This window comes from Sphaerodactylus townsendi, linkage group LG01 (genome assembly GCF_021028975.2).
Source record: "Sphaerodactylus townsendi isolate TG3544 linkage group LG01, MPM_Stown_v2.3, whole genome shotgun sequence".
In the NCBI taxonomy this organism is placed as follows: Eukaryota; Metazoa; Chordata; class Lepidosauria; order Squamata; family Sphaerodactylidae; genus Sphaerodactylus; species Sphaerodactylus townsendi.
Genome location: NC_059425.1, coordinates 10,604,873 through 10,632,210, shown reverse-complemented (window position 1 = coordinate 10,632,210; position 27,338 = coordinate 10,604,873). Strand labels below are relative to the sequence as shown.

General features: G+C 49.4%; 1 protein-coding gene across 1 annotated transcript; it reads left to right on the top strand.

Moving 5' to 3' along the window:
- The first annotated feature begins 1,118 nt into the window (after positions 1-1,118).
- ECM1 (extracellular matrix protein 1) lies at positions 1,119-23,380 on the top strand. Its single transcript, XM_048510907.1, has 7 exons — positions 1,119-1,419; positions 11,548-11,673; positions 13,289-13,596; positions 15,709-16,131; positions 19,438-19,658; positions 21,388-21,475; positions 22,361-23,380. The coding sequence occupies exons 1-7, from the start codon at positions 1,344-1,346 to the stop codon at positions 22,538-22,540; spliced, it is 1,422 nt and encodes a 473-aa protein (XP_048366864.1). The 5' UTR covers positions 1,119-1,343; the 3' UTR covers positions 22,541-23,380.
- Positions 23,381-27,338: the final 3,958 nt, after the last annotated feature.

The following is a 27,338-nucleotide window of genomic DNA, read 5'->3' as shown; positions in this document are numbered from 1 at the left end:
TCAGGAAGTTTTTCCTGATGTTTAAGTGGAATCTCTTTTCCTGCACCTTGAACCCATGACTCCTGGTCCTAGTCTCTGGAGCAGCAGAAAACAAGCTTGCTCCCTCACCAACATGACATCCCTTCAAATATCTAAACATGGCTATCACGTCACCTCTTAACCTTCTCTTCACCAAACTAAACATCCCCAGGTCCCTAAGTCTCTCCTCGTAGGCCACGGATTCCAGACCTTTCACCATTTTGGTTGCCCTCCTCTGAACCCGTTCCAGCTTGTCAATACCCTTCTTGAATTGCGGTGCCCAGAACTGTACACAATATTCCAGGTGAGGTCTGACCAATGCAGAACAGAGAGGTACAATTACATAATTCGATCTACTATATTCCTATTGATACAGCCCAGAATCACATTGGCTTTCTTGGCTGCCGCATCACACCGCTGACTCAGATATTGGAAGATAAGCAGGGTCGGCTCCAGTTAGTACTTGAATGGGAGACCACCAAGATCGAGGGTAGCTTTACAGAGGCAGGCAATGGCAAAGCCCCTCTGCTTATTGAAAAGCCTACACTCTGTACAGCACCAACTCACCTGCAATGTCTGAGGCCTTGCTAGCATCTTTGGACAGTTTGTCCTTTACGGGACATTCCAACCCCTTGGGGAGTTGGAATACAATGGGTCTAGCACCATTAACTAGAATAAAGTCTCAAAAGTCCCCTGCTCTTGCTTCTTCCCCTTTCCCCCTCCCCGTCTCACTCATTTTTACCCCCTATTCAGTTGCAACGTGAAGGTGATTCCTGCCGCCGTGGAGCAACACTGACTCAAAAGTGTTTAAAAATAAATCCTCAAAGCTAGTCCCTGGCGCGTTGACGAACGCACCTCGCACTTCTCAATTCCCCACTCGGCCTCTATATTATTGCAACATCGTCTGTCTACGATTTCATAACCTGCAGCGAGTGTTTTTGTTGGTTTGTTGGTTTGTTTGTTTTAGTCGCCTCGTAACCCGACCCTGAATGCATCCAGTGTCTGTTTTGGGAAGAAGAGGATGAGTGTTTCTTTGGAAGGAGGGACGGCGGCGCATAGTTAAACAGCCAGCTCTCTTTTTTTTCATTGTTGTGTTTTGCGGTTTGGGTGATGGAGGGTGACTGGCGAGCAGGGCGTGCCTCCAACGTCAAGGCGGTGACTCAGTTTCTGTTGCAAGCCCTCGGCTGCCGGAGTGTCCAGAGGGTTATAAAAGACTGTCAAAGAGGCGGAGGCAGCACACAGCAGTTGGGAAACCCAGGAAGCCAGAGGAAGGCAAACTGCCTGCACAGAACCTGAAGGCAAGACGTGACTCCGGCTAAGCTGGGATGCAGACGAAGATGCTCGCCGTCCTCCTGGTCTCGTGGCTGGCGCTGGCCAGGTCAGCCACCGTGCCGTCCGAAGGTGAGTCTAGGAAAAGAGAAAGTGGTCCCCCGGGTCTGGCTTTGGGGCCCCCCTCTTCTTGATCCAGGGCAACCTTTGCTTTGGCCGGCCTGTGAGATGAGCAAATGCGGTTGTGCAAGGTTGTCGAGGACCGACAGGATGGCGAGCTACACAATGTGCCATCACATTGTGGCCAACAACTTGCCGGAACGGGGACGGGGTGTGTCGTTGTTGTGAACACGAGCCTGGGCCAAATTACTGTCAAGACGAGCAGCAGTGGCGTAGTGGCTAAGAGCAGGTGCACTCTGATCTGGAGGAACCGGGTTTGATTCCCAGCTCTGCCGCTTGAGTTGTGGAGGCTTATCTGGGGAATTCAGGTTAGCCTGTGCACTCCCACACACGCCAGCTGGGTGACCTTGGGCTAGTCACAGCTTCTCGGAGCTCTCTCAGCCCCACCCACCTCCCAGGGTGTTTGTTGTGAGGGGGGAAGGGCAAGGAGACTGTAAGCCCCTTTGAGTCTCCTACAGGAGAGAAAGGGGGGATATAAGTCCAAACTCCTCCTCCTCCTCCTCCTCCTCCTCCTCCTCTTCTTCTTCTTCTTCTTCTTCTTCTTCTTCTTCTTCAAATGGGGTGTGGGGCGGCAGAGCGCTGTCTTTGCCCCGTGGAAGGATTTTCTCACGGAGATAGTTTCAGGGGGTAGCCGTGCCGGTCTGCAGTAGCGTCGTGGTGAAGTGGTTAAGAGTGGTGGACTCTAATCTGGAGAACCAGGTTTGATTCTCCACTCTGCCACTTGAGCTGTGGAGGCTTAACTGGGGCACCAGATTAGCTTGTGCACTCCCAACACATGTCAGTTGGGTGACCTTGGGCTAGTCACAGTTCTTTGGAGCTCTCTCAGCCTCACCCACTTCACAGGGTGTTTGTTATGAGGGGGGAAGGGAAAGGAGATTGTAAGCCCTTCGAGTCTCCTTGCAGGAGAGAAAGAAGGGATATAAATCCAAACTCTTCTTCTTCTCCTCCTCCTCCTCCTCCTCCTCCTCCTCCTCCTCCTCCTCCTCCTCCTCCTCCTCCTCCTCCTCCTCCTCCTCCTCCTCCTCCTCCTCCTTCTTCTGGGGTTCAAATCCCCACTCAGACCATTTTTGGAATTCAGCATGTTTCCGTTTTTATGCTGAGCGCAGCTTTAATTGAAAAAAGATGCAACTGCTTTTTCAGTTCTGCAAAGTTTCTTAGTCAATCTCATTTGTTGTCTCTCTCCCATATCCTCCCCACTGTGTCTGAGTGAGAGAGTGTGAAGAGACGGTATGCAATGAGCCAAACTGTGTTGCAATCTCGGAGGAGCCCTTGAAATAATTCTTTTCCTTTTCCAAAATGGTAGCTCCAGCTACTGCTGGTTCAGGTTGCAAACACAAGGTAAATTCTGGAGGTTTGTCATATGGAATAGTGCACACGGACCATAAAGAAGTGTAAAGAAAAACAGTGTAGCTGACTGGTTGTGGTGGGTTTTCTGGGCTGCGTGGCCGTGCTCTGGTAGATCTTGTTCCTAACGTATCCCCTGCATCTGTGGCTGGCATCTTCAGAGGTGTACCACAGAGAAAAGTGTGTTACACACTGTGACACAGACTTCCCTCTGTGGTACACCTCTGAAGATGCCGGCCACAGAGGCAGGGGAAACGTTAGGAACAAGATCTACCAGACCACGGCCGCGCAGCCCGGAAAACCCACCACAACCAGTTGAATCTGGCCGTGAAAGCATTCGGCAATACAGTGTAGCTGACTGTTTGTGAGCAGGAGATGAAGTAACTGAGGTGGATGTGTGCATCAATTTGAGTTTAAAAGGAGAACTGCTCCTGGCAAAGAGACGTTCTTAGGTGGCATTCATTTTCCTCTGACAACCACCCTTCGTGGTAGGACACGAATGCTCCCATTTTACAGATAAGGACTGAAGTCTATACAATTATGCCTGGGGTAGAAAATGTGGACAGAGAGACATTTTTCTCTCTTTCTCACAATACTAGAACCAGGGGGCATCCATTGAAAATGCTGGGGGGAAGAATTAGGACTAATCAAAGGAAACACTTCTTCACACAACGTGTGATGGGTGTTTGGAATATGCTGCCACAGGAGGTGGTGACGGCCACTCACCTGGATAGCTTTAAAAAGGGCTTGGACAGATTTATAAAGGAGAAGTCGATCTATGGCTACCAATCTTGATCCTCCTTGATCTCAGATTGCAAATGCCTGAGCAGACCAGGTGCTCGGGAGCAGCAGCAGCAGAAGGCCATTGCTTTCACCTCCTGCAGGTGAGCTCCCAAAGGCACCTGGTGGGCCACTGCAAGTAGCAGAGAGCTGGACTAGATGGACTCTGGTCTGATCCAGCTGGCTTGTTCTTATGTTCTTATGAGACCTTGGAGTCACATAATTTCCTTCTGACCTCACAGAGAGTTCACAGCAAAGCCACTGCTAGGTGTCTGCTAGGTCAAGATACCTATTTCTCTGCCCACTAAACCACGGTGGCTTCGGTTACCCAGAAAGCCCACACACAGAAATAGGAAGATGCTTTGGAAGGCCAATCCCCCTTTTCAGTGGTTGCTTGGAAGACCCCAAAAGACAAAGCAGAGTTTATTTCAAACTAGTCAATCAATCACAAGCCTTTATTGGCATAAAATAAACATACAAAATCAGCATACAAAATTTGCCCATTATTGCTCACAATTATAGACACTGGTACTAAAATACTAAATACTAAAATATATACATGGTCCTTCTGTAACTATAGGACATTCCTTCAGCTAAGTTAACTCACTTAAACGTCATCGGATACTGACAGAAGCTAGAAAAATTACTGCTGGCTATATGTGGTCATAATACATAGACTTTGGTTGGTATTCATCTAGACTTACGTCTATTATTGTTAGCAGAAATTTTGCTACATTCTCACACACTGTGGGATCCATGTTGTTCAAAAGCATAGGTATCTTAAGAGCATCAGTTAGATTGTTATACAGAAATGGGATAAGTGCAGATTGTGACATTCTGATTTTTGCAAACCTTACACAATGAAAGAGGGTATGATCGAGTGTCTCCACCTGACCCATATTGCATGGACATAGCCTCCTCTGTTTATCAATTTGTTGATATCTGCCATAGAGCAGCATAGAAGGCATTAGATTGAATCTGGCCAGTGTTAAAGCTCTTCTTAATTTAGGGTTGGTGATCCACTGTAAATAATTGGCCATGTGTCCTTGTTCAATTGGAATAAGCAGGGTCAGGGGGGAACACGTTTTCCTCGCAGCTGTTATCATATCCCGATACTCTTGTTCTAATAGCTTAGTTTTCAAGCAGCTATATGCTTCTGATAGGGAAAGAGGGACTAACGACTCTAATGAAAAGCCAAGAGTGTTGATTTTTCCCTCAACTATTTCAAACTAGTAAAATAATTTTCAGAAATACATTTCACCTGGGATAGAAGGAAAGCAAATGGAATCAACGGGACATTTTTAAAGATAAAAAAAACCCTAAGCAGAAAGGAGGGAGTTGGGGATGTTTCGTCTGGAGAAGGAGGGACATGATAGCTATGTTTAAATATTTGAGGGAGTGCCATGTCGAAGAGGGAGCAAGCTTGTTTTCTGCTGCCTCAGAGACTAGGGCCCCTTCCGCACACGCAAAATAATGTGTTTTCAAACCACTTTCACAACTGTTTGCAAGTGGATTTTGCCATTCCACACAGCTTCAAAGAGCATTGAAAGCAGTTTGAAAGTGCATTATTCTGCATATGCGGAATGAGCCTAGGACCAGGAGTAACCGATTCAAGGTGCCGGAAAAGAGATTCCACCTGAACATCAGGAAGAACTTCCTGACCGTCAGAGCTGTTCGACAGCGGGATTCACTGCCTCGGAGAGTTGTGGAGTCTCCTTTGGAGGTTTTTAACAGGGGCTGGATGAACATATGTCGGGAATGCTTTGAATGTGTGTTCCTGCATGGCAGGGGGTTGGACTGGATGGCCCTTTGGTGCCTCTTCCAATTCTATGATTCTATGCAAGCCACAATCTTATAGCTCACAGTCCTTTCCCCAGGGTGTTCATCCGTTGATTTGTGCAGTCAGCTACAGAAGTGTGAAGGGAAACCCTTGGTGGATATGCTACCGCATTTCCCCGAAAATAAGACAGTGTCTTATATTAATTTTTGCTCCCAAAGATGTGCTATGTCTTATTTTCAGGGGATGTCTTATTTTTCTGCGTTCTGTTCGTCGGGCAGGCTTCCAAACAAAAACTTTGCTAAGTCTTACTTTCGGGAGATGCCTTATATTTAAGGTGACCAGATGGTCACCTTTGTAAACTGGGACGGGCGGGTAGGCAGAAGCGTAGCGCGACATGCATCGACAGCCAGCCAGGAGCGCACTCGCCTTCCTGGGGCCCCGCTACCTCCCTCCTGTTCCCTTTGCACTGCTCTTCTGGGGTGCTCCTCGCTTTCCTCTAGAAGGCAGTCTGCGCAGCCTTCCAAAAAATCGGACGCTTCAAAAAACCCGGGCGGACGCTATGGGACAAAATTGTTTTTTAAGGAGGGACTGTCCCAATAAAACCGTGACGTCTGGTCACCCGTGCAATTTATGACATTTCGCCACACACTTCAGCAAAACCTCTACGACGTCTTATTTTCAGGGGATGTCTTATATTCGGGGAAACAGGGGACGTTGCCAAGACCCCAAACAACCCCTCAAACAGGTCAAAAGACTGAATGGCTGTGCTGAAATAACTGCTACTGCAAAGCACGTTCGGCTTGTGTTTAAATTGCTTCCAAAAATCCCAGCCAGAGTTTTCTGCTGATGTGGGCCGGGGTTCCTTCCTTTCTGGGAAGAAGACTCCAGTAGGCTTTTCAACGATGGCTTTGTCAACACCTCTTCGCTCAATCCGAGGGAATCTTGGATCCTATCGTTTCTTCCCACCATGGGAAGAAGGTTAAACAAACCGGCCCAGCAGGCTTTGGTGTCCGTCCCGGCAAACTGCTCCCAACTCCAGACTGCATGGATCCGTAGGGCTTTGCCGTCTGGAAACAAATCTACTGCTTTTTACTGGAAAGGGATCATCAGGCGTGAATGGACACGTTTAGCAGAATCCTGGCCGTCGTGGTGGGTGGTTTCCTTCCAATTGTTTTGCCTCTGCAAGCTCTGCGTGTCCAACTATTTGCCTTCCTTGCAGCGGAGATGGGAGTGGATTCTCACTGTTGTTTGAGAAGAACTTAAAGCAGATTTGTAGCTTTGGTGTTTGCTGGCCTCGGGGAGAAGACCTTACCCCCGTTTCTCCGAAAATAAGACCTCCCCGGAGAATAAGACGTAGTGGAGGTTTTGCTGAAGTGCTAAATAGAAAACATCCCCCGAAAGTAAGACGTAGCAAAGTTTTTGTTTGGAAGCACGCCCGTCGAACAGAACACCAGAGCAGGCAGCAATGAGCCAAACGGGAAAGAAATTAGCCCTCGCGCCTCAAAGAAAGAGTTTCTACTTAATTCTACTTTCTTTGCTGCAAATTTTCATTGGGCTGAGCAATTAATATTGCTGCTGCGTTCACCCCCCCCCCCAATTTAAGCATAAGCATAAGCATTTTATTGTCATTGTGCACGCACAACGAAATTTACAGCAGCATTCCTCGATGCACACAATTTCAGACTCATACATCATCCTCACTTTCCCCTTCCTCCACCCATCCCTACACAGCCCCAAACACATTTCCTGACTATCAGCCCCCTCGCCAGCCTTCACTGGTAATTAGACAGCCGGCGCGGTGTAGTGGTTAAGAGCAGGTGCACTCTCATCTGGAGAAGTGGGTTTGATTCCCTGCTCTGCCCCTTGAGCTGTGGAGGCTTATCTGGTGAACCAGATTAGCCTGTGCGCTCCCACACATGCCAGCTGGGTGACCTTGGGCTAGTCACAGCTTCTCTGAGCTCTCTCAGCCCCACCCACCTCACAGGGTGTTTGTCTTGGGGGGGGAGGGGAAAGGAGATTGTAAGCCTGTTTGAGTCTCCTCACAGGAGAGAAAGGGGGGAGATAAATCCAAACTTTTCTTCTTCTTCTTATGGGGTTCAAATCCCCACTCAGACCATTTTGGAATTTAGCATGTTCCCGTTTTTATGCTGAGCGCAGCTTTAATTGAGAGCACAAGAAGAAAAAAAATAAAAGAGCAAGCTATTGGAGGTCAGTCGAGAAAGGATTTTTCTTCTTGCCATTGGCAGCTGGGCAAGCAGCCTGACTTAACAGGACTCACTGCTCCTCGTCGCTCCCCAAAGAATTTCAGGTTTGAGACACAGAGATCTTCAGCGGCGTCGCTTCCGCTCTGGCGGATGTTTCTGGGAATTCCTGAATGGCGGCTACACCATCTTCCCTGACCCAGATTGCTCAGGCTAGCCTCATCTTGTCAGATATCAGAAGCAGCCGTATGCTAAAGTACCGCAACAAGGGCTTGTAAGACGATTTCTCCTTTCCTACGGGAAGGAACTTTGCCACCCTCCCCAAACTGTTCCTTGAGTGTGGACTGCATCAGGAAGGTGGTTTTCCATAGCTGTCTGCCCTCTGGGTTTAATCATTTCGTTGTTAAAGTTCATGTTGTTTTATTCACGGAATGTTTTAGAAAAACAAGACAACTATTTTGGACTTATACCCTCCCTTTCTCTCCTGTAAGGAGACTCAAGGTGGCTTACAATCTCCTTTCCCTTCCTCTCCCCACAACAGACACCTTGGGAGGTAGGTGGGGCTGAGAGAGTCCAGAGAGAACCGTGACTAGCCCAAGGTCACCCAGCAGGAATGCAGGAGTGCGGAAACACATTTGGTTCACCAGATAAGCCTCTGCCACTCAGGTGGAGGAGTGGGGAATCGAACCCGGTTCTCCAGATTAGAATCCACCTGCTCTCAACCACTACAACACGCTGGCTCTCACGCTTTCAAATATGTTTATATGTCCCCCAGAGTCAGGCCTTGTCCAGGAATGGGCAGGATATAAATTTAATAAGTAAATAAGAATAATGCTCAGTCCCCTTTGGCTAACTGCCTCCAAGATGGTTACACAGCTCCAGAATGACACGGAGCAATGACCAAGCCAGTGGTGGGATCCAAAAATTCTAGTAACAGGTTCCCATGGTGGTGGGATTCAAACAGTGGCGAAGCGCCAATGGGGCTTAGCGGGGCACAACGGGGGCGTGGCCGGGCATTCCGGGGGCGGGGCATTAATAATTTCTCTGTTACTGTAAAAAACTCTTACTGTAAAAAAACAGTTCCTAATTTCCAGCTGGTATCTTTCTGTCCATCATTTAAACTCATTATAGCAAGTCCTATCGTCTACTGCCAACAGAAACAACTACTTCTCCTCTAATTGACAGCCTGTCAAATACTTAATACTTTCAAATACTTAATTTTGTTTCTAGAAATCAAAAGAAGGAGACTTTCCTTAAACAAGGAACTTGACCCTATTTCTAAAACATGTTTTTAAAACAGCCCCACAGGGAGAATTCTCCCGTTTTCGACCTTCGCTAACCAGCCACATAGGAAACAACAGGACTTTATGATTTTTGGACCTCATGGAATTTCTAACGGAAAAGCAGACCCAATTAGCAACCCCCTCTTGGCACACACAAATAATTAGTAACCCACTCTTGGGAACTGGTGAGAACCTGCTGGATCCCACCTCTGGACCAAGCTCTTGTTTTCAAACGAGGAGCTCCCTGCGCCTGCTCGCTTTTTTCCCCAAGTCTTCCGGTTTGAGTTTCCTTGTTTGCCTCTCCGGATTAAAAAGTGATCCCTCCCTAATAAACAAGGGCGAGGAAACTGCAGATCCTGAGGAACGAGTCCAGTTTCCTCCACATGCCTGGTCCCAGAGTTGGAAGTGGATTTGAAGGACTTCTTAATCAGCACTTGGCCACTTAGTCACGCCGCCGCCCGGCTCCTTCTGTGGGTGTGCGGCGAAGGCTGGGTGTCTGGCCGCACACTCCCGTTCAAAATGTTCAGTTCGCGAGGAAGAGCCTCCCTTACCTCTTTCCTCCTCAACAATCGGGGAAGCTAATTTCTCAGCTCGCATTTCATCAGAGATGAAGATGCTCTGAATCAATGCAGTGGTGGCGAACCTTTGGCCCTCCAGATGTTATGGACTACAGTTCCCATCAGCCCCTGCCAATTGGCCATGCCCCTGCCCCTTGAGCTGTGGAGGATCTCCCAGCAGGCTTCATGTGTAGGGAAACAGATCCAGTTCACTTAATAGAAGTCCGCCACTCGTGTGGAGGTGTGGGGAATCAAACCAGGTTCTCCAGATTAGAGTCCACCTACTCTTAACCACTACACCGTGCTGGCCCTCACGTGAGAACTACTTAGCAGGAGACAACCTCATCCTACACTGGGAGAAGACGCGTCCCTTTATCACTTCCGCCCAGGGCATCAAGTGACCCAAACAAACAGGAAATGACCAAGGTTGTCCTAATCTTTGGCTCACCGCTCCTCTGCCCACTTTTGGAGATGATGCAGCACAACTTTGGCCCCTTCTGCACAGCATCCTACACAAGAAGTCCTGTGTGTGTGTGTCTATGTGCAGGCAGCTGTAGTTCAGGGCAAGAAATGTGAACAATACACCAACGAAGTCTACATGAACTGGAGACCTCTATGCCTACCTGTCTCCCTTCCCTCCCTCTCTTTACTGATCCTTGCGGACAAATAATTTTTTGCTTAAGAAACTGACAGACAGATAAGGTATTAAAAGCAATAAGACGCAGAGTTGATCTTTATAACCTGGAAATCTGGGAAACCTTCAGGCTCTGCATTTGATTGCATTTGATGCTTTGATTGGTTGTTCCTGCATTGCAGGGGGTTGAACCTGATGGCCCTTGGGATCTCTTCCAACTCTATGATTCTATGCATGGAGGTTGGTAACGCTGTCCTAATTTATCAGATTTCAGAAGCTAAGCAGGGTTGTTGCTAGTTAACAGAGGCGAAGCTGCAAGGGGACCAGGGGGTGCGTGTTGCATTGGGCGCGCGCCTGGGGGCGCAAAAATTGGTATACTTTAGTGTTTTTTTCCGTTTATGGTCTGCAGGGGGCACGGTTTTTAGGCTAGCAGCACCAAAATTTCAGGGTATCTTTAGGAGAATCTCCTGATGATACCACCGAGGTTTGGTGAGGTTTCGTTCAGGGGGTCCAAAGTTATGGACTCCCAAAAGGGGTGCCCCCATCCCCCCTTGTTTCCAATGGGAGCTAATAGGAGATGGGGGGTACACCTTTAACAAACTTTACCACAACTTTACCAAACCTGGGTGGTATCATCGGGAGAGTCTTCTAAAGGTGCCCTGAAATTTTGGTGCGGCTAGCCTAAAAACTGCGCCCCCTGCAGGCCAAAAACTGGAAAAACATGAAAAAAATACAAAAAACACAAACGAACGGGGGGGGGGGGGGCGCGAAAAACTCAGATTTTGCACTGGGCTGCATTTTCCCTAGCTGTGCCTCTGCTAGTTAATACTTGGGGGGGAGACCACCAAGGAAGTCCAGGGTCGCTGTGCAGAGGCAGACGACGACAAACCACTTCGGTTTCTTGCCTTTGCTGAGACTTGAATGCGTTATACAGACACACATTCATTCTAGTATTGGACCTCGTTGCCTTGAGCAGCAGTGGCGTAGGAGGTTAAGAGCTCGTGTATCTAATCTGGAGGAACCAGGTTTGATTCCCATCTTCCGCCTGAGCTGTGGAGGCTTCTCTGGGGAATTCAGATTAGCCTGTGCACTCCCACACACGCCAGCTGGGTGACCTTGGGCTAGTCACAGCTTCTCGGAGCTCTCTCGGCCCCACCTACCTCACAGGGTGTTTGTTGTGAGGGGGGAAGGGCAAGGAGATTGTCAGCCCCTTTGAGTCTCCTGCAGGAGAGAAAGGGGGAATTTAAATCCAAACTCCTCCTCCTCCTCCTCCTCCTCCTCCTCCTCTTCTTCTTCTTCTTCTTCTTCTTCTTCTTCTTCTTCTTCTTCTTCTTCTTCTTCTTCTTCTTCTTCTTCTTCTTCTTGAGATGGGGCAAGGGTTTCAGCCCCAATTATGCAAACAAACATTTCTGGCGGAAGATATCCTCCAGGTTGACTTTCTGACACCGGCGAGTTGTTTCCTTTAAAAACAAACAAACTTTTTTTCTCTTCCTCCCCTTAGGTGCTGCAATAGAGCCCCAAGAGCACATCGTGCAAGAACCAATTGACCGTCTGGAAGACTTTCCGCTTCAGACTTTGCTCCAGGAAGAATTGGACCCTTTTGGGACCCACGTGGAACAACGGGAAGGTGAGGGCTCGAATCTCTGCTCACTTCCAGCCCATTCAAGAGGCACATTCTTTTATTTATTTATTTATTTTATTTATATTTATTATTCCCCTTAGGTCTCGGGGCGGTTCGCAACAGGTTAAAACAAACATGAAAACATCATTTAAATATCAATTATATAAAAACAGAACCCATTTTAAAATGTGGATGGCGTCTGACTACTCCCCTCCCCCCCTTGTGCCCACGGGAGGCCAGATGACATGGTAGATGTGTTTGTTTTTTTTAACCAGGCTGGCCAAACGCCTGGCGGAACAGGTCCGTCTTGCAGGTCCTGAGGAAACTCTGTAAGTCCTGCAGGGCCCTGATCTCCCTAGGGAGCCCGTTCCACCAGGTAGGGGCCAGGGCTGAAAAGGCCCTGCCCCTCGTCAAGGCCAGCCTGATCATTTTTGGGCCAGGGATCACGAGTAGGTCCTCCTCCTCCGAGCGGCCTACTGGGGCAATATGAGGAGAGGCGGTCCCTCAGGTATGCAGGTCCGAGACCGCGAACGGCTTTGAAGGTCAAAACCAACACTTTAAACAGAATCCGGAATTCAATCGGCAGCCAGTGCGGATGGTATAGGATCGGTGTGATTCGATCCCTGCTCGAACTGCCAGTAAGCAGCCTGGCAACCACACTTGGAGTCCTGTGTTCAGTTCTGGTCGCCACATCTCCAAAAGGATATTGAAGAGTTAGAAAAAGTGCCGAGAAGGGCAACGAGGATGATTGAAGGAATGGATCACCTTCCCTATGAGGAGAGGCTGCAGCGTTTGGGACTCTTTAGTTTGGAGAGGAGACGTCTGAGGGGGGATAGGATTGAAGTCTATAAAATTATGCATGGGCTAGAAAATGTTGACAGAGAGACATTTTTCTCTCTTTCTGACAATACTAGAACCAGGGGGCATCCATTGAAAATGCTGGGGGGAAGAATTAGGACTAATAAAAGGAAACACATCTTCACGCAGCGTGTGATTGGTGTTTGGAATATGCTGCCACAGGAGGCGGTGATGGCCACTCACCTGGATAGCTTTAAAAGGGGCTTGGACAGATTTATGGAGGAGAAGTCGGTCTATGGCTACCAATCTTGATCCTCCTTGATCTCAGATTGCAAATGTCTTAGCAGACCAGGTGCTCGGGAGCAGCAGCAGCAGAAGGCCATTGCTTTCACCTCCTGCACGTGAGCTCCCAAAGGCACCTGGTGAGCCACTGCGAGTAGCAGAGAGCTGGACTAGATGGACTCTGGTCTGATCCAGCTGGCTTGTTCTTATGTTCTTAAATGCCTTAGCAGACCAGGTGCTCAGGAGCAGCAGCAGCAGCAGAAGGCCATTGCTTTCCCATCCTGCCTGTGAGCTCCCAAAGGCACCTGGTGGGCCACTGCGAGTAGCAGAGTGCTGGACTAGATGGACTCTGGTCTGATCCAGCAGGCTAGTTCTTATGTTCTTATGAGTTTTAATTTCTGGATCATGGCCAAAGGCAAGCCCGCGTAGAGCGAGTTGCAGTAGTCTAAACCTGGAGGTGAAAATATTCTGGAAATATTGATGAATGGGATTTATTTACGCTGAGCTGTTCTGACGTTGCTCTCCGTGTGTCCCTTCCCAGTGTTCGACCTGCCGTTGCTGATCCACGGGGAGCCGTCTTCCTTCTCCCCCAGAGGGCGAAGGCCCGTCGGCCGCCCGCATTACACCAGCACCCTGGCCGATTTCCCCCCGGGCCGCCCCAGCCTCAGCAACATTGACAACATCTGCGCAGAAGGGAGGCAGAAGGCGTCCTACAAGCCCTGGAGTCTTCCCCGCACTGGCTTCAGTCACCTCCGCCGCCAGGGGGATGCCCTCAACAATCTGGAGGCCAGCCTAAGCCAGTGCTGCCGACTGTCTGAGGACGAGAAGCTAAACTGTAGCCAGGCTGCGGTGAGTTGCCCTCGTGGCTGCCATCTCTGGGTCGGGAGATTCCTGGAGGTTTAGAGGCGGATCCTGGGAAAGGATCTTCGAGGGGTACGGAGCAACTATTTTCTCCAGTGGGAGGGAACCAGTGGTGGGATCCAAAAATTTTAGGAACAGGTTCCCACGGTGGTGGGATTCAAACTGTGGCGTAGCGCCAATGGGGATGGGCGGGGCATGATGGGGGTGTGGCCAAGCATTCCTGGGCTGGGCTGTGGCAAGGACATAGCCACTGCGCCGGTCCTTGGGCGGGAAACGAGTGCACGCAGGCACAGGCTGCCACGCACGCCGGCGCACCTCCTGCTAGACTGCTTCCAGTTCTGCGCGCTGCTGCTGAGAGGAGGGGCGCAACTGAGGCAAAAATCACATGGCAAAACCACCGATTAGTAACCCTTGGCACACACAAATAATTAGTAATCTACTCTTGGGAACCTGTGAGAACCTGCTGGATCCCACCTCTGCTGTCATATTTTCTCATTCCTGGCAGTGCCTCACATTGGTTCTGTCTTGGGCGCTGCCAGCCCCTCCCGGCCTTAAGACCAGGTGCCACCAACATGGGGTTTCAGACTGTGGTTATTTGATTTGTTATGCTGCGCTTTGAATTTTAAATGTTTAGATGTGTTTTTAAGTGTTTTATTGGAGGTTACAGTATATTGTGAACTGCCTAGAGCAGTGGTTCTCAACCTGTGGGTCGCGACCTCTTTGCTTATTGGAGCATGCCTGATGTCCCGCGTTCTGATTGGCTATTGTTTTTTTAAGTGGCAGCTGCAATCATCTCTGAGCATGCCCGGTGTCCCATATTCTGATTGGCTGTTGTTTTTGAGGGGCAGCTTGAATGAACGTCAGGCAGGGAGATCAGGCAGTTAGGCGGGAAAAATACACCGGTCCTGCTCCCGATTGGTTTTTGCACGGTAGCAGGAACAAGCAGGGTCACACTGGGATTTTTAAAAAGAACCTCCAAACTGGCGATTTTTGAAAATCCCGGGCTAAGGTAAATATTGCAGGGCAACAACGGGCCAAGCCCGCTTTAGCACCGGGAACCGTGCGGAATTCTCGCCTGCACAGGAATATTTTTCTGGCCCAATGCAGGATATTTTGACCGTGCGGAAACGGCCTAGGGGCGATGAACTGTTCTGTTGAGGATTTCAGTGAATAATATGATGTAGGATGGAATATAGGCATTGAAGACCATATTCTTAATGCATCCTTACAATAATTCCCTCCGTCGTACATTATTCTATCACGCTTGGCAGGGATAGCTTCTCAGAGCCGACCGGGACTTTGGGGTTGCACTGAGCCGGGTCGCTGTGGGCGCAGCCGCTTGTTTTGCTGGCGTAGTCGTAATCTGGGAAAGGGGCCCCTCCGGGGGATGGCGGTATATAAATATAACCAGTAAATAAATAAATAAATAAATATCTCACCACGAGGTGAGGCGCCTGTGTGAAATTTAACATCTGTTTGTCCTGTCGATTGAGCTTGGTTGGGATTTGCCATGGGCTGGGGGTGAAACTGGATTGTTTAATTTGCTGCTGCTGCTACTAAACTTTTTAAATTGCTGGTGGGGACCAAGACTGGTAGAGAGCTGTTTTTGAGGGCCATTCTTTGCACCAAGGAGCCCTGTGGAGTTTCAAGGCTAATGCCTTTGGGGAATATTAGTGAAAAAAATCCTTGACCCTTTGCACAAAAATGTGCAGGCTCCAGCTGTGGTTGTGGTGTGCTCAGATACTGCGATGGCGGCAAGGCCCACGCAAGTGACCGGCAAACTCCCTTCTCCCGAGCCAGCTGAAGAGGGTAGACGGACCCACGGTCTTGACGCCGTGACTTCCTGACAGAGCCGGCTGCGAGGGGCCTTGGAGACCTCCCCTTCTAAGACGTGTCTGAACTGGAAGGCCCTCTTCCTTCTCATGCCAGTTTGTGTGGAGGCCATGCTGTGTGAGGAGGAGAAAGCGTTCGGTGCCAAGCCCAGAGAAAGCGTTCGGTGCCAAGTTCTTTGGCCTCCTGCTGCTTGCCTGGCACCGAAAGCAGCTTTTGAGCTCCGGTGTGCATCCCTCGTTGACACTTCCTTTCTCACTCCCGCCTCAGTGGTCGGACGCCTTGGAGAACTTCTGCAAGGCCGAATTCATGGTGAAGACCAAGCAATACGTCTGCTGCAAACAGAAGGAGTCCCGCAGGAGTAGCTGCTTCGCCCGGGCGGCCCCTTTCCCAAATTACGACTACGCCAGCAAGACGAGCGGCTGCGCCCACGGCGACCCGGCTCGGTGCAACCCCGAAGTCCCGGTCGGCTCGGAGAAGCTCCCAGCCCTCTTCTTCCCGCCGGGCAGGCCTTCCGAAGCCAACATCAAGAACATTTGCAAGCTGCGCAAATTCCGGCCCGTTTACTCCGAAGACAGCCTCCCGCAGACGGGCTTCGGCTGGTTCGTGCGCCAGGCCTGGGCCGTGAACCGCCTGGAGAAAGAGTTCAAAAAATGTTGCCCGAAGGAGGATGTCCGGTGTGCTCAGAGAGGGGTGAGTGACCTGGGAGACGGTGGTGGAAGCCGCAGCTGGCCCTTGCAAATCTATCCCCTGAGCTGGCCCCGTTTCCCTTGCTCCCAGAATTACCCAGCATTCCACACCTTGCGATCCCTGAAACAAACACGGACCTTGTCCTCAACCAAAGTATCTTAGTCCTCCACAACTGGGAAAGTGACCTAATTTGTGGGTCGTACCAAGCGTGCAATTAAGAAAGTGTCTAAGCCAGTGGGGGCGAAACTACCCTGTTTCCCCTAATATAAGACATCCCCGAAAAATAAGACATAGTAGAGGTTTTGCTGAAGTGCGAAATATAAGGCATCCCCCGAAAGTAAGACATAGCAAAGTTTTTGTTTGGAAGCATGCTCGACAAACAGAACACAGGAAAAATAAGACATCCCCTGAAAATAAGACATAGCACATCTTTGGGAGCAAAAATTAATATAAGACACTGTCTTATATTCGGGGAAACACGGTATGGCACGGGTGCCAGAGGTGGCACTCAGAGCCCTCTCTGTGGGCACGGACAGACAGAGTCCCCCCCCCCCACATCTAGGCTGGCCTGGGCCACTGGGCTCGATTATTAGCATTGAACCTAAATTTAATTAGGTTTAATACTAATAATTGCATTAGGTTTAATGCTAAGTTTAACCAGGTTTAATGCTAATAATAACCTAAGTTAATTCATTAGCATTAAACCTAAGTTTTGGGGAAGCAGTGTAGGTAACCCTGTTAAGCGCTGTTAAACCCCACTGATTTTCATGCGAAGAACTAAAGCGCGATCCTTTACCTGGAAGTAAGCTCGGTTGCTAGCAATGGGGCTTGCTTCTGCGTAAACCCTCCTAGGGTCGTGATTCACCCGTTGGGAGAGTTGCACGGTTTCTTCAAAGCAAAGCCGCGAACAACCACCAAGCTAACTCATGAGTAACGCATGCCTCCGATCCAACGATCCAACCATTTTTTTAAAAAAACTAACACCTCAGTATTCAGGTTAAATTGCCGTGTTGGCACTTTGCGATAAATAAGAGGGTTTGGGGTGGCAGTTTGGGCACTCGGTCTCGAAAAGGTCCGGCACCACTGGTCTAAGCCAAGGGTGGCCAACCTATGGTGCTCCAGATGTTTGTGCTGACTACAATTCCCATCAGCCCCTGCCAGCATGGCCAATTGACCACCCCTAGTCTAAGCCTTCTGGCATTAGCTTTACGCTAATATACCTTTCACCGTTCTGTGGCGCCTGAAATCCAGCATCTATATTATTTATTTATTGGGACTAGATGGCCTCTCATGGCCCCTTCTGTGATTCTGTGGCCGATTATTCACTGGTGCTGTGCCCTGCAGCAAGGGTACACTTCCTCTGGGGCAGAGATTTCTGACGCGATCCCACTTGGGGTGCCGGAGATCCCGGAAGTCCCGCAGTTAGCGAGAGCGAGCAAATTTGGGCGTTTCCCCCTCCCTTCGGGGTTTTGTTCCTTCTGAGTCTCTACCTTCCCATCCAATACAAGGTAGAAGATTGCTGGCTCTCTCTCTCTCTCTCTCTCTCTCTCTCTCTCTCTCTCTCTCTCTCTCTCTCTCTCTCTTTGAGCCCTCTAAATGTAATATCAATATTCCTTATATTGATATTGTGTGGCGGCTTCCATTGTTTTTCGTGTTAAGTTCCTTGCCTTTGCTGAGGCTGCAACCCGGCCTCCAGGCTGGGGGAGCTTTACGGTTGCCAACTCTGGGTTGGGAATTTCCAAAAGGTTCGTGGGACGGGACGGGAGAAGAGAGAACATCTCGGAGTAGAAGGCTGTCCAGTCTGCCCTCCAAACCAGCTGTTTTCTCCAGGAATTGACCTCTGCAGCTTAGAGACAAGTTGTCGTTCCGGGAAATCCACCAAGATGTGGGCAACCCGACCAACCACTTTTTGTGACCTGTATAGCATTCCGGCTGTGGTGGGTTTTCCAGACTATGTGGCTGTGGTCCGGTAATTTTAGTTCCTAACATTTCGCCCGCTTCCGTGGCTGGTGTCTTCAGAGGCGCGTCATGATAGGACGTGACTTTCTCCAAAGTACAGTGTAGTTCAGCGGTCTGTGACCTGCAGCTCTCCAGATGTTCATGAACTACAATTCCCATCAGCCCCTGTCAGCATGGCCAGTTGGCCATGCTGGCAGGGGCTGATGGGAATTGTAGTTCATGAACATCTGGAGAGCTGCAGGTTGAAGACCTGTGGTGTAGTGTGACTTGGGTATCTGTTTTGGCTTCCTTTCAGGCGGGAGGGGGTGAGGCGCATTGTGTCTGTGTGGAGTTCATTTGCAGTTTTATCCATCCATCCATCCATCCATCCATCCATCCATCCATCCATCCATCCATCCATCCATCCATCCATCCATCCATCCATCCATCCATCCATCCATCCATCCATCCATCCATCCATCCATCCATCCATCCATCCATCCATCCATCCATCCATCCACCCACCCACCCCCCCACCCACCCACCCACCCACCCACCCACCCACCCACCCATCCATCCATCCATCCATCCACCCACCCACCCACCCACCCACCCATCCATCCATCCATCCATCCATTTACCTACTTACTTACTTACTTATTTACTTACTTACTTACTTACTTACTTACTTACTTATTTATTGTTTAGATTTTTATACCGCCCTATCCCCAAGGGGCTCCGGGCGGCGTATAACACAAATCAACACAATACTAGATTGGGGAGCAAACCATACAAATACACAACAAATTTCATAGGCTCCATCCATTTAGATATTCGTTAAAGTTGCGTTTGTTTGTGTCCCGGCACGCGAGGCACATTCGCGGACGTGGACAAAACGTTAGGAGCTGAGACTACCAGACCGTGGCCACGCAGCCTGGAAAACTCACGACGGGCAAGAGATTCTGGCCGTAAAAGCCTCCAACAATATGTACACCTTTCTCACGCTCCGTTGCTTTGATTATGTGTTCCTGCATGGCAGGGGGTTGAACTTGATCAGTGGTTCTCAACCTGGGGATCGGGACCCCTTTGGGGGCCGAACGACCCTTTCACAGGGGTCGCCGAAGACTCTCTGCATCAGTGTTCTCCATCTGTAAAATGGATAAATGTTAGGGTTGGGTGGGGGGGTCACCACAACATGAGGAACACCACAACATGAGGTATTAAAGGGTCGCGGCATTAGGAAGGTTGAGAACCACTGGGCTTGATGGTCCTTGGGGTCTCTTACAGCTCTATGATTCTGTGCTTTCAGGGGAGGGGGCTCTCTCCCACCCACCGACACACCCTTAGCATGCGTTTTGCTTTCCTCCGCAGTGGGAAAAAGCCCTAACTCAGTACTGCAAGCGGGAATTTGCAGTGAAGACCCGGCCCCATTTCTGCTGCCGAGACCTGGAGGACGAGAACAGCTTCGATTGCTTCGCCAACCTGGCCCCGTTCCCAGCGTACGACAGGGAAATCCAAGTGGTCAACCTGGCTGAAGTCAACCCTTCGCTCTTGGACCTGCTCTGTGGCCAGTTCTCGCTTCTTTCTAAGCAGTAAGTGTGCCGCTGTTTTCCACGTCCTCTCTTGTCTGGTCTGACCCAAAGGCCTGGCGCCAGGAGCTGGAGTTAGCTGGGAAGTCCCTGGTTTCCATGGCAGCTGCTCAGGGGCTCAGCTTGGGGTACCCAACACGGTGCCCACTGATATATTTTCTGATGCCTGCAACGTGACTTTCTCGCCATTGGTATTGGTATTGGTACTGTAATTTATATACCGCCCTCCCCCGAAAGGCTCAGGGCGGTGAGCAACATAATATACATCAAACATAGTACATAACATAACAACAGCAATCATAACACAATAATAACACATAATAACACAATAATAAGTACATAACAACAGCAATGCATGTACATAACAACAGCAGTCATCAGAATACCAGATGGCAAACCAATCAAAACATAACTGACATAAAATCATAACATTTCAAGAATTAGGACTAATAAAAGGAAACACTTCTTCACGCAACGTGTGATGGGTGTTTGGAATATGCTGCCACAGGAGGTGGTGATGGCCACTCACCTGGATAGCTTTAAAAAGGGCTTGGACAGATTTATGGAGGAGAAGTCAATCTATGGCCCCCAATCTTGATCCTCCTTGATCTGAGATTGCAAATGCCTGAGCAGACCAGGTGCTAGGGAGCAGCAGCAGCAGCAGAAGGCCATTGCTTTCACCTCCTGCAGGTGAGCTCCCAAAGGCACCTGGTGGGCCACTGCGAGTAGCAGAGTGCTGGACTAGATGGACTCCGGTCTGATCCAGCAGGCTAGTTCTTATGTTCTTATGATCTTATCATAAATCCCAGATATCAGTGCCAGTTTTACTCTCCCTCTCACTCCTCCTTCCCTGTGTGTTATTTTAAATTACGCATCCTGTCCCCTGAACTTGAGCTTTCTTTGTGGGTGTGGCTCCCGGGGGCAGCCCGTTTGATTGGCTCCGCTTCCCACAGAAGCCAATGCCTTAACAATCCAGGTGCTCAGGAGCAGCAGCAGCAGAAGGCCCTTGCTTTCACCTCCTGCCTGTGAGCTCCCAAAGGCACCTGGTGGGCCACTGCGAGTAGCAGAGTGCTGGACTTGGTGGACTCTGGTCTGATCCAGCTGGCTTGTTCTTATGTTCTTAATAACATACCCCTCTGGAATTTTCACAGCAGAAGTGGTTGAAAACAGAGCAGGCCTTCTGGTTTGCAAGCTCGCGCTTCCCTCTTGTGGCTGCGGCTCCCAAGTGCGCTTTTTGGACCTTGGCCATTTCACACTTGGAAGGCACGTTCCCCGTTTCCCTTTCCATTGAAGGCCTTCTGCATAGCACATAGACTGGGGTGTGAAACAAATAGCGAGGGTAAAACTGGGGGTAACACAAACAGGGGGTAAAACAGACTGGGGGGTAAAACAAATAGGAAGACCAGTGTGTTGTGGGTTTTCCGGGTTGTATGGCCGTTTCCTGGTAGCATTTTCTCCTGACGTTACACCTGCGTCGCCTTCTCAGATTCCAGCCGAATGCAGGCGAAACATCAGGAGAAAATGCTACTGGGACACGGCCATACAACCCAGAAAAACCCACAACACACTAGTGATCCCGGCCGTGAAAGCCTTCGACAATGCTAGGAGGAACATTTGGTGTTCGAGGTGGCTCGAGCCACTTCAGTGTGTTCACTCTGAGCTCTGCATTCGTGCGGGATATTTGCAGTCTTTCCGTTCCGCGACTCAAACGTTGTCCCACGTTGCTCTCCAGGAAACACGTCCCGGCCTTGGTACAGAACATGACGGAGCCCTGTTGCCAACTGAAGGGGGACGAGAGGACACAGTGCGCTCAGCAAGAGGTGAGTCTCAGGTTGAGAAAACTGTCGCTTGCCGGTAAGGAATGAGCCACAGAGGCCACAGGTCAAGGTGCTGGCGAGAGTTTTGTCGCAGAGTCGCTTTTTGGAGATGAGCTTTTCGGAAGCTGATTCTGCCTTCGGCTTTTAGCAGACGCCGGCCTCTTCCGCGCAGGCACAACGATGCACTTTCAATCCACTTCCACAGTTGTTTGCAAGTGGATTTTGCTATTCCGCACTTGGAGTACTGTGTTCAGTTCCGGTCGCCACATCTCAAAAAGGAGATCGAAGAGGTAGAAAAAGTGCTGAGAAGGGCAACGAGGATGATTGAGGGACTGGAGCACCTTCCTTATGAGGAGGCTGCAGCGTTTGGGACTCTTTTCGTTTGGAGACATCTGAGGGGGGATACGATTGAAGTCTATAAAATGATGCACGGGGTAGAAAATGTCGACAGAGGGAAATTTTTCTCTCTTTCTCACAATACTAGAACCAGGGGGCATCCATTGAAAATGCTGGGGGGAAGAATTAGGACTAATAAAGGAAACACTTCTTCACGCAACGTGTGATTGGTGTTTGGAATATGCTGCCACGGGAGGTGGTGATGGCCACTCACCTGGATAGCTTTAAAAAGGGCTTGGACAGATTTATGGAGGAGAAGTCAATCCATGGCGACCAACCTTGATCCTCCTTGATCTGAGGTTGCAAATGCCTTAGCAGACCAGGTGCTCGGGAGCAGCAGCAGCAGAAGGCCCTTGCTTTCACATCCTGCCTGTGAGCTCCCAAAGGCACCTGGTGGGCCGCTGCGAGTAGCAGAGAGCTGGACTAGATGGACTCTGGTCTGATCCAGCTGGCTTGTTCTTATGTTCTTATGTTCTTATGTTCTCTTGCCAGAAATCTCAGTTCATCACCATCCTCTGCGACTCCCCGAAAACCTCCTGGAAGGACGCTAAGAAATGCTGCTCTAAAGCGGAAGACGCCGCCCGCCTCGCCTGCTTCGACTCCAACTACCTGAGCAACGTCACCCTGGCCAGCTTCGCCCAGCCCACCCAGCCCACCGAACCGGCCGAATGAACCGGAACGGACAGTTCACGTACTGCAAAAAGACACTTAGCGGCTTTCTTGGCCTGTAGACAGACAGATCTGTAAGTCTTTGCCTTCCGTCCCCAGCACAAGGGGGAGCCTGATGCCCCAGCTTCACGGACTTTTATCTCTCTGGCAATTGCGATAGACCAATCCCAGCCGGCTTGTAGGTTCTGAACCCTTCCTCCCGTTCTGTTTGGTTTTGCCTCCCGTGCCTGAAATGCTGCAAAGCATCCTGGGAGAAACAGGTGAGGCACCTGGCTACTTGCTCACCTCGCAACTTTTTGCCATCCCCAGCAAACTGAGTGCCCCACATCTTGGGGAGATTTTGGTTCCTTTCTGTCCCCCTCCCCTTTTCCCCCCTAATTTTTGAGTGCTACACTCTGTTTTGTTCAAAGCCTGGACCACCGAGGGGGCAAAATCTACTTCTGGATCTCGGTTAAGTGGACACGGAGCCGGTCTCCGGTGCGTTCATCTGGCGCCAATTTAACGCGGACGAGGCCCAGAGGACTGGAAGAGGGGATTTATTTCTGAGCCGCTTTGCCGCTGAGCTCGGGAAGCGTGGCGTTGCCCGCAGACCATAAGGGTGGGGTGGGGTGGTTGTGAATGAAAATGACCTGGAGCAGATGTGGGCCCGAAAGGCAGCATATGGCAGGAGAGCTCTTTGGTTGGCACTTTCCTCCGCTGCTGAGCTCCATTTCTGTGTCTTGGTCGCGGCGGCTCAACCATCCGTCTCCTTTTGTTCCAATTGTTTCCATATCCTCGTACAGCGTCTGTGTTCACCTCTGTCAGAGGCTCTGGGTTCTAATAAACCCTTTTGTGGAAGAATAATCTCGATTGTTTGACTTTGTTCTTCTGTCCTCCTCCTTACACTCCCACCCTTCTTACTTTGGCCGAATTCCCACTGAAAATTTGATCTAGAAACAACCAAGTTTCAAAAGAATCGGCACCTTTTCATCCAGGTTCCAACATCCTCTCTGCAGCATGGTTCTAGTGAAGACGTCTAGGGCATTGCCCCTTCAGATGTGGGTGTTGTGTGTCTTGTGGCCAGCTATCTTAGCTTTCTTGTCGAAGTGCAATTGTTAAGCTAGTGTAACCTCTATCTGTGGGTTCTGTGGGGCAGAACTTGGAATGAGTTTGCAACAACAAATTTTAAACAAACAAAATGGTTTACTTTCTTAACATATAACATCAAACATCCACATTTAACATCACACTTCAAGGTCCTGTTCAGGTTTTGTTTCAAGTCCTTCTAGTTACAGTCTTCTGATATTGCCAAGTCCAATTCTTCTTTGCAAGTGGGTTGGCTCCTGAAGACTCCAAGGGCTTGGTGAACAGGATTCAACATGATGAAGGTTTCCAGGAGAACTCTCACCCATGACAACCACAAAAAGAAAACCCTGAAACAATAAACTCCCACATTTACAACATAGCAAAAACAAACAACTACCTTCCCAGTATTTCCCAACAACATTGCAGTTACCTTAACAAGGTGTTCAGGCTTATACAAACCAAGGTCCGAGTCTGGTAGCCTCGTCTCCTCCAAACTACATGAGCTCTGCAGCCTCTTGCTGCTTTTAGTCTCCACCCCTTTCTGGGTCAATCCATTCTGAGCATGGGGGCTACACTAGCACAGGGGTAGGGAACCTGCGGCTCTCCAGATGTTCAGGAACTACAATTCCCATCAGCCTCTGTCAGCATGGCCAATTGGCCATGCTGACAGAGGCTGATGGGAATTGTAGTTCCTGGCTTTATCTAGGCAGTCTGCTGCTACCAACATTTCAGAGTATCTTTAGGAGACCCTCCTGACGATACCGCCCAGGTTTGGTGAAGTTTGGTTCATGGGGGCCGAAGTTATGGACCCTCAAATATGTAGCCCCCATCTCCTATTAGCTCCCGTTGGAAATAATGGGGGATGGGGGCACCCCCTTTGGGAGTCCATAGCTTTGGACCCCCTAGACCAAACTTCACAAAACCTGGGTGGTATCAGTAGGAGACTCTGCTGACGATGCCACCCAGGTTTGGTGAAGTTTGGTTCATGGGGGCCAAAGTTATGGACCCTCAGATGTGTAGCCCCCATCTCCTATTAGCTCCCATTGGAGTGTTTTTTTCAAAAAGGTGCATATACAAGCAGGTCCAGGAAAATCCCGTGATAAGGGTGTGTGTGTGTGTGTGTGTGTGTGTGTGTGTGTGTGTGTGTGTGTGTGTGTGTGTGTGTGTGTGTGTGTGTGTGTGTGTGTGTGTGTGTGTGTGTAATCGCCAGTGGGAAATCGCCCTTTGATTGCTAGAATGGGCCATTTGCCTGAACCCTCAAGCGCGGATCTTTCAATAGGATAATCGCTCCGAGCACACAAAACACAAAAACTGAAGGAGCTTTGACCGTTTTAATGTTGGAAAAGCAAAGAGGCAAACAAAGCCTTCATTGGCAAAAACAGAACAACAAACACAGCCAACAATAGGGTTTTAAAAGCAAAAAAAAGATAACATCAGATAAATACAGATTGTTACTGGCTCTGAATTATTTCCACAACACAGCTTGCAACCTCTTCACAAAACAGCAGAATCAGAGTTGTTCAGCAAGAGAAACAATGTGATCAAATCTGTTAACAGGTTGGAAGAGAGGATGCAAACTGACATATTTAGATCTAATTTTGGCAAATCTGGTGCAATGTAATGGCCGGGGAGCCACCGTTTCAACTTGGCTGGTGTTACAACTACAGGACTACTCATTTTAGGTATTGGAATTATGCCTACTCAAGGTCACAGCAACAATAACAACTAGAAGAAGAAGAAGAAGAAGAAGAAGAAGAAGAAGAAGAAGAGGAGGAGGAAGAAGAAGAAGAAAGGAGAAGAAAGGAGAAGAGGAAGAAGAAGAAGAAGAAGAAGAAGAAGAAGAAGAAGAAGAGGAGGAGGAGGAGGAGGAGGAGGAGGAGGAGGAGGAGGAGGAGGAGGGAGGAGGGAGGAGTTTGGATTTATATCCCCCTTTCTCTCCTGCAGGAGACTCAAAGGGAGCTTACAATCTCCCGCCCTTCCCCTCACAACAAACACCCTGTGAGGTAGGTGGGGCTGAGAGAGCTCCGAGAAGCTGTGACTAGCCCAAGGTCACCCAGCTGGCGTGTGTGGGAGTGCACAGGCTAATCTGAATTCCCCAGATCAGCCTCCACAGCTCAGGTGGCAGAGCTGGGAATCAAACCCAGTTCCTCCAGATTAGATACATGAGCTCTTAACCTCCTACGCCACTGCTGTTCAACTACAAGAGACGTGGCAAGGGGTGGGTGCATAATAGATTATTATAACGGTCCAGAGAGCGTGGGGCAGATATGATTTATTGTCCTGTGCCCATAAAATTCAGAATTCCCCAAAAGCAGGCGGGTCAAAACACGCAAAAAAAATATGTCCTCCATTCCATGGATAACTAATTTATCAGACTCACTGCCACAAGGTTTGATGATGGCTACTGGCTTAGATTACTGTTTTTTTGGAAAAGGGATCCAAGAAACTCAGAAAGGAGCGACCTGTCAAAAAGTGACAAAGCCAAAACCCCAGACAGAACTTTCGTTTTACGAGGCGTCCACATTCCAGATGCTTCCTTGGAGAGAAAGCTCTTGTGCTTGATCTCGACATCTGAAGACCTCCCACCTCCAGCGGGAAAACAACCGACTGCAAAACTTCAGGGCTCGTTTTTTCCCCCTCTCCGACGCCCCCATCCCAAACCATCAAGCGAAATTCAGGGTTGAGGTTTGAGAAACGGGGGAATGCAACAATTCACCGGTAGGGGGCGCCTCCGCCTTGGCACTAGCTCTCAACGGCAAGTTGAAAACCCCATCTGCAGTGCCTGATCCAAAGTCACATTTCGATTTATACCCTAGCAGGTGTAACCTCTATCTGTGGGTTCTGTGGGGCAGGACTTGGAATGAGTTTGCAACAACAAATTTAAAAAACAAAATGGTTTACTTTCTTAACATATAACATCAAACATCAACATTTAACGTCACACTTCAAGGTCCTGTTCAGGTTGCATTTTCAAGTCCTTATATTTACAGTCTACTGATACTGCCAAGTCCAATTCTTCTTTGCAAGTGGGTTGGCTCCTGAAGACTCCAAGGGCTTGGTGAACAGGATTCAACATGATGAAGGTTTCCAGGAGAACTCTCACCCATTACAACCACAAAAAGAAACCCTGAAACAATAAACTCCAACATTTTACAACATAGCAAAAACAAACAACTACCTTCCCACTAGTTCCCAACAACATTGCAGTTACCTTAACAAGGTGTTAAGGGCTTATACAAACCAAGGTCCGAGTCTGGTAGCCTTGTCTCCTCCAAACTACATGAGCTCTGCAGCCTCTTGCTGCTTTGAGTCTCCACCCCTTTCTGGGTCAACCCATTCTGAGCATGGGGTTTACATTAGCAGCTTTGGGCCGAGCTAGAGTAGATGCAGAGTCTTTTCAGGAGCCAGACTAGAGTAACTCAGCAGCAAGAGGTTACTGCACTAGGGAATGGGAGGCCAGCTATAAAGAGAGGCTGCCGCCGAGCTAGCTTTAAACAGAGTGAGTACAAGGCACTACCTGTAGTGAGACCCTCTTCGGCCCCTTGATGCAGAGCCAGAGGCGACCGGCCTTCCATCTCTTGTATATGTTAGGGCAATTGGCCATGCCGGCAGGGGCTGATGGGAATTGTAGTCCATGAACCTCTGGAGTGCCATAGGTTTGCCACCACGGTGTTAAGGCATCCCTGGATTTTATGCTGATGAGATTCGAATGGTTATATGTGGATTTTGAAATTGT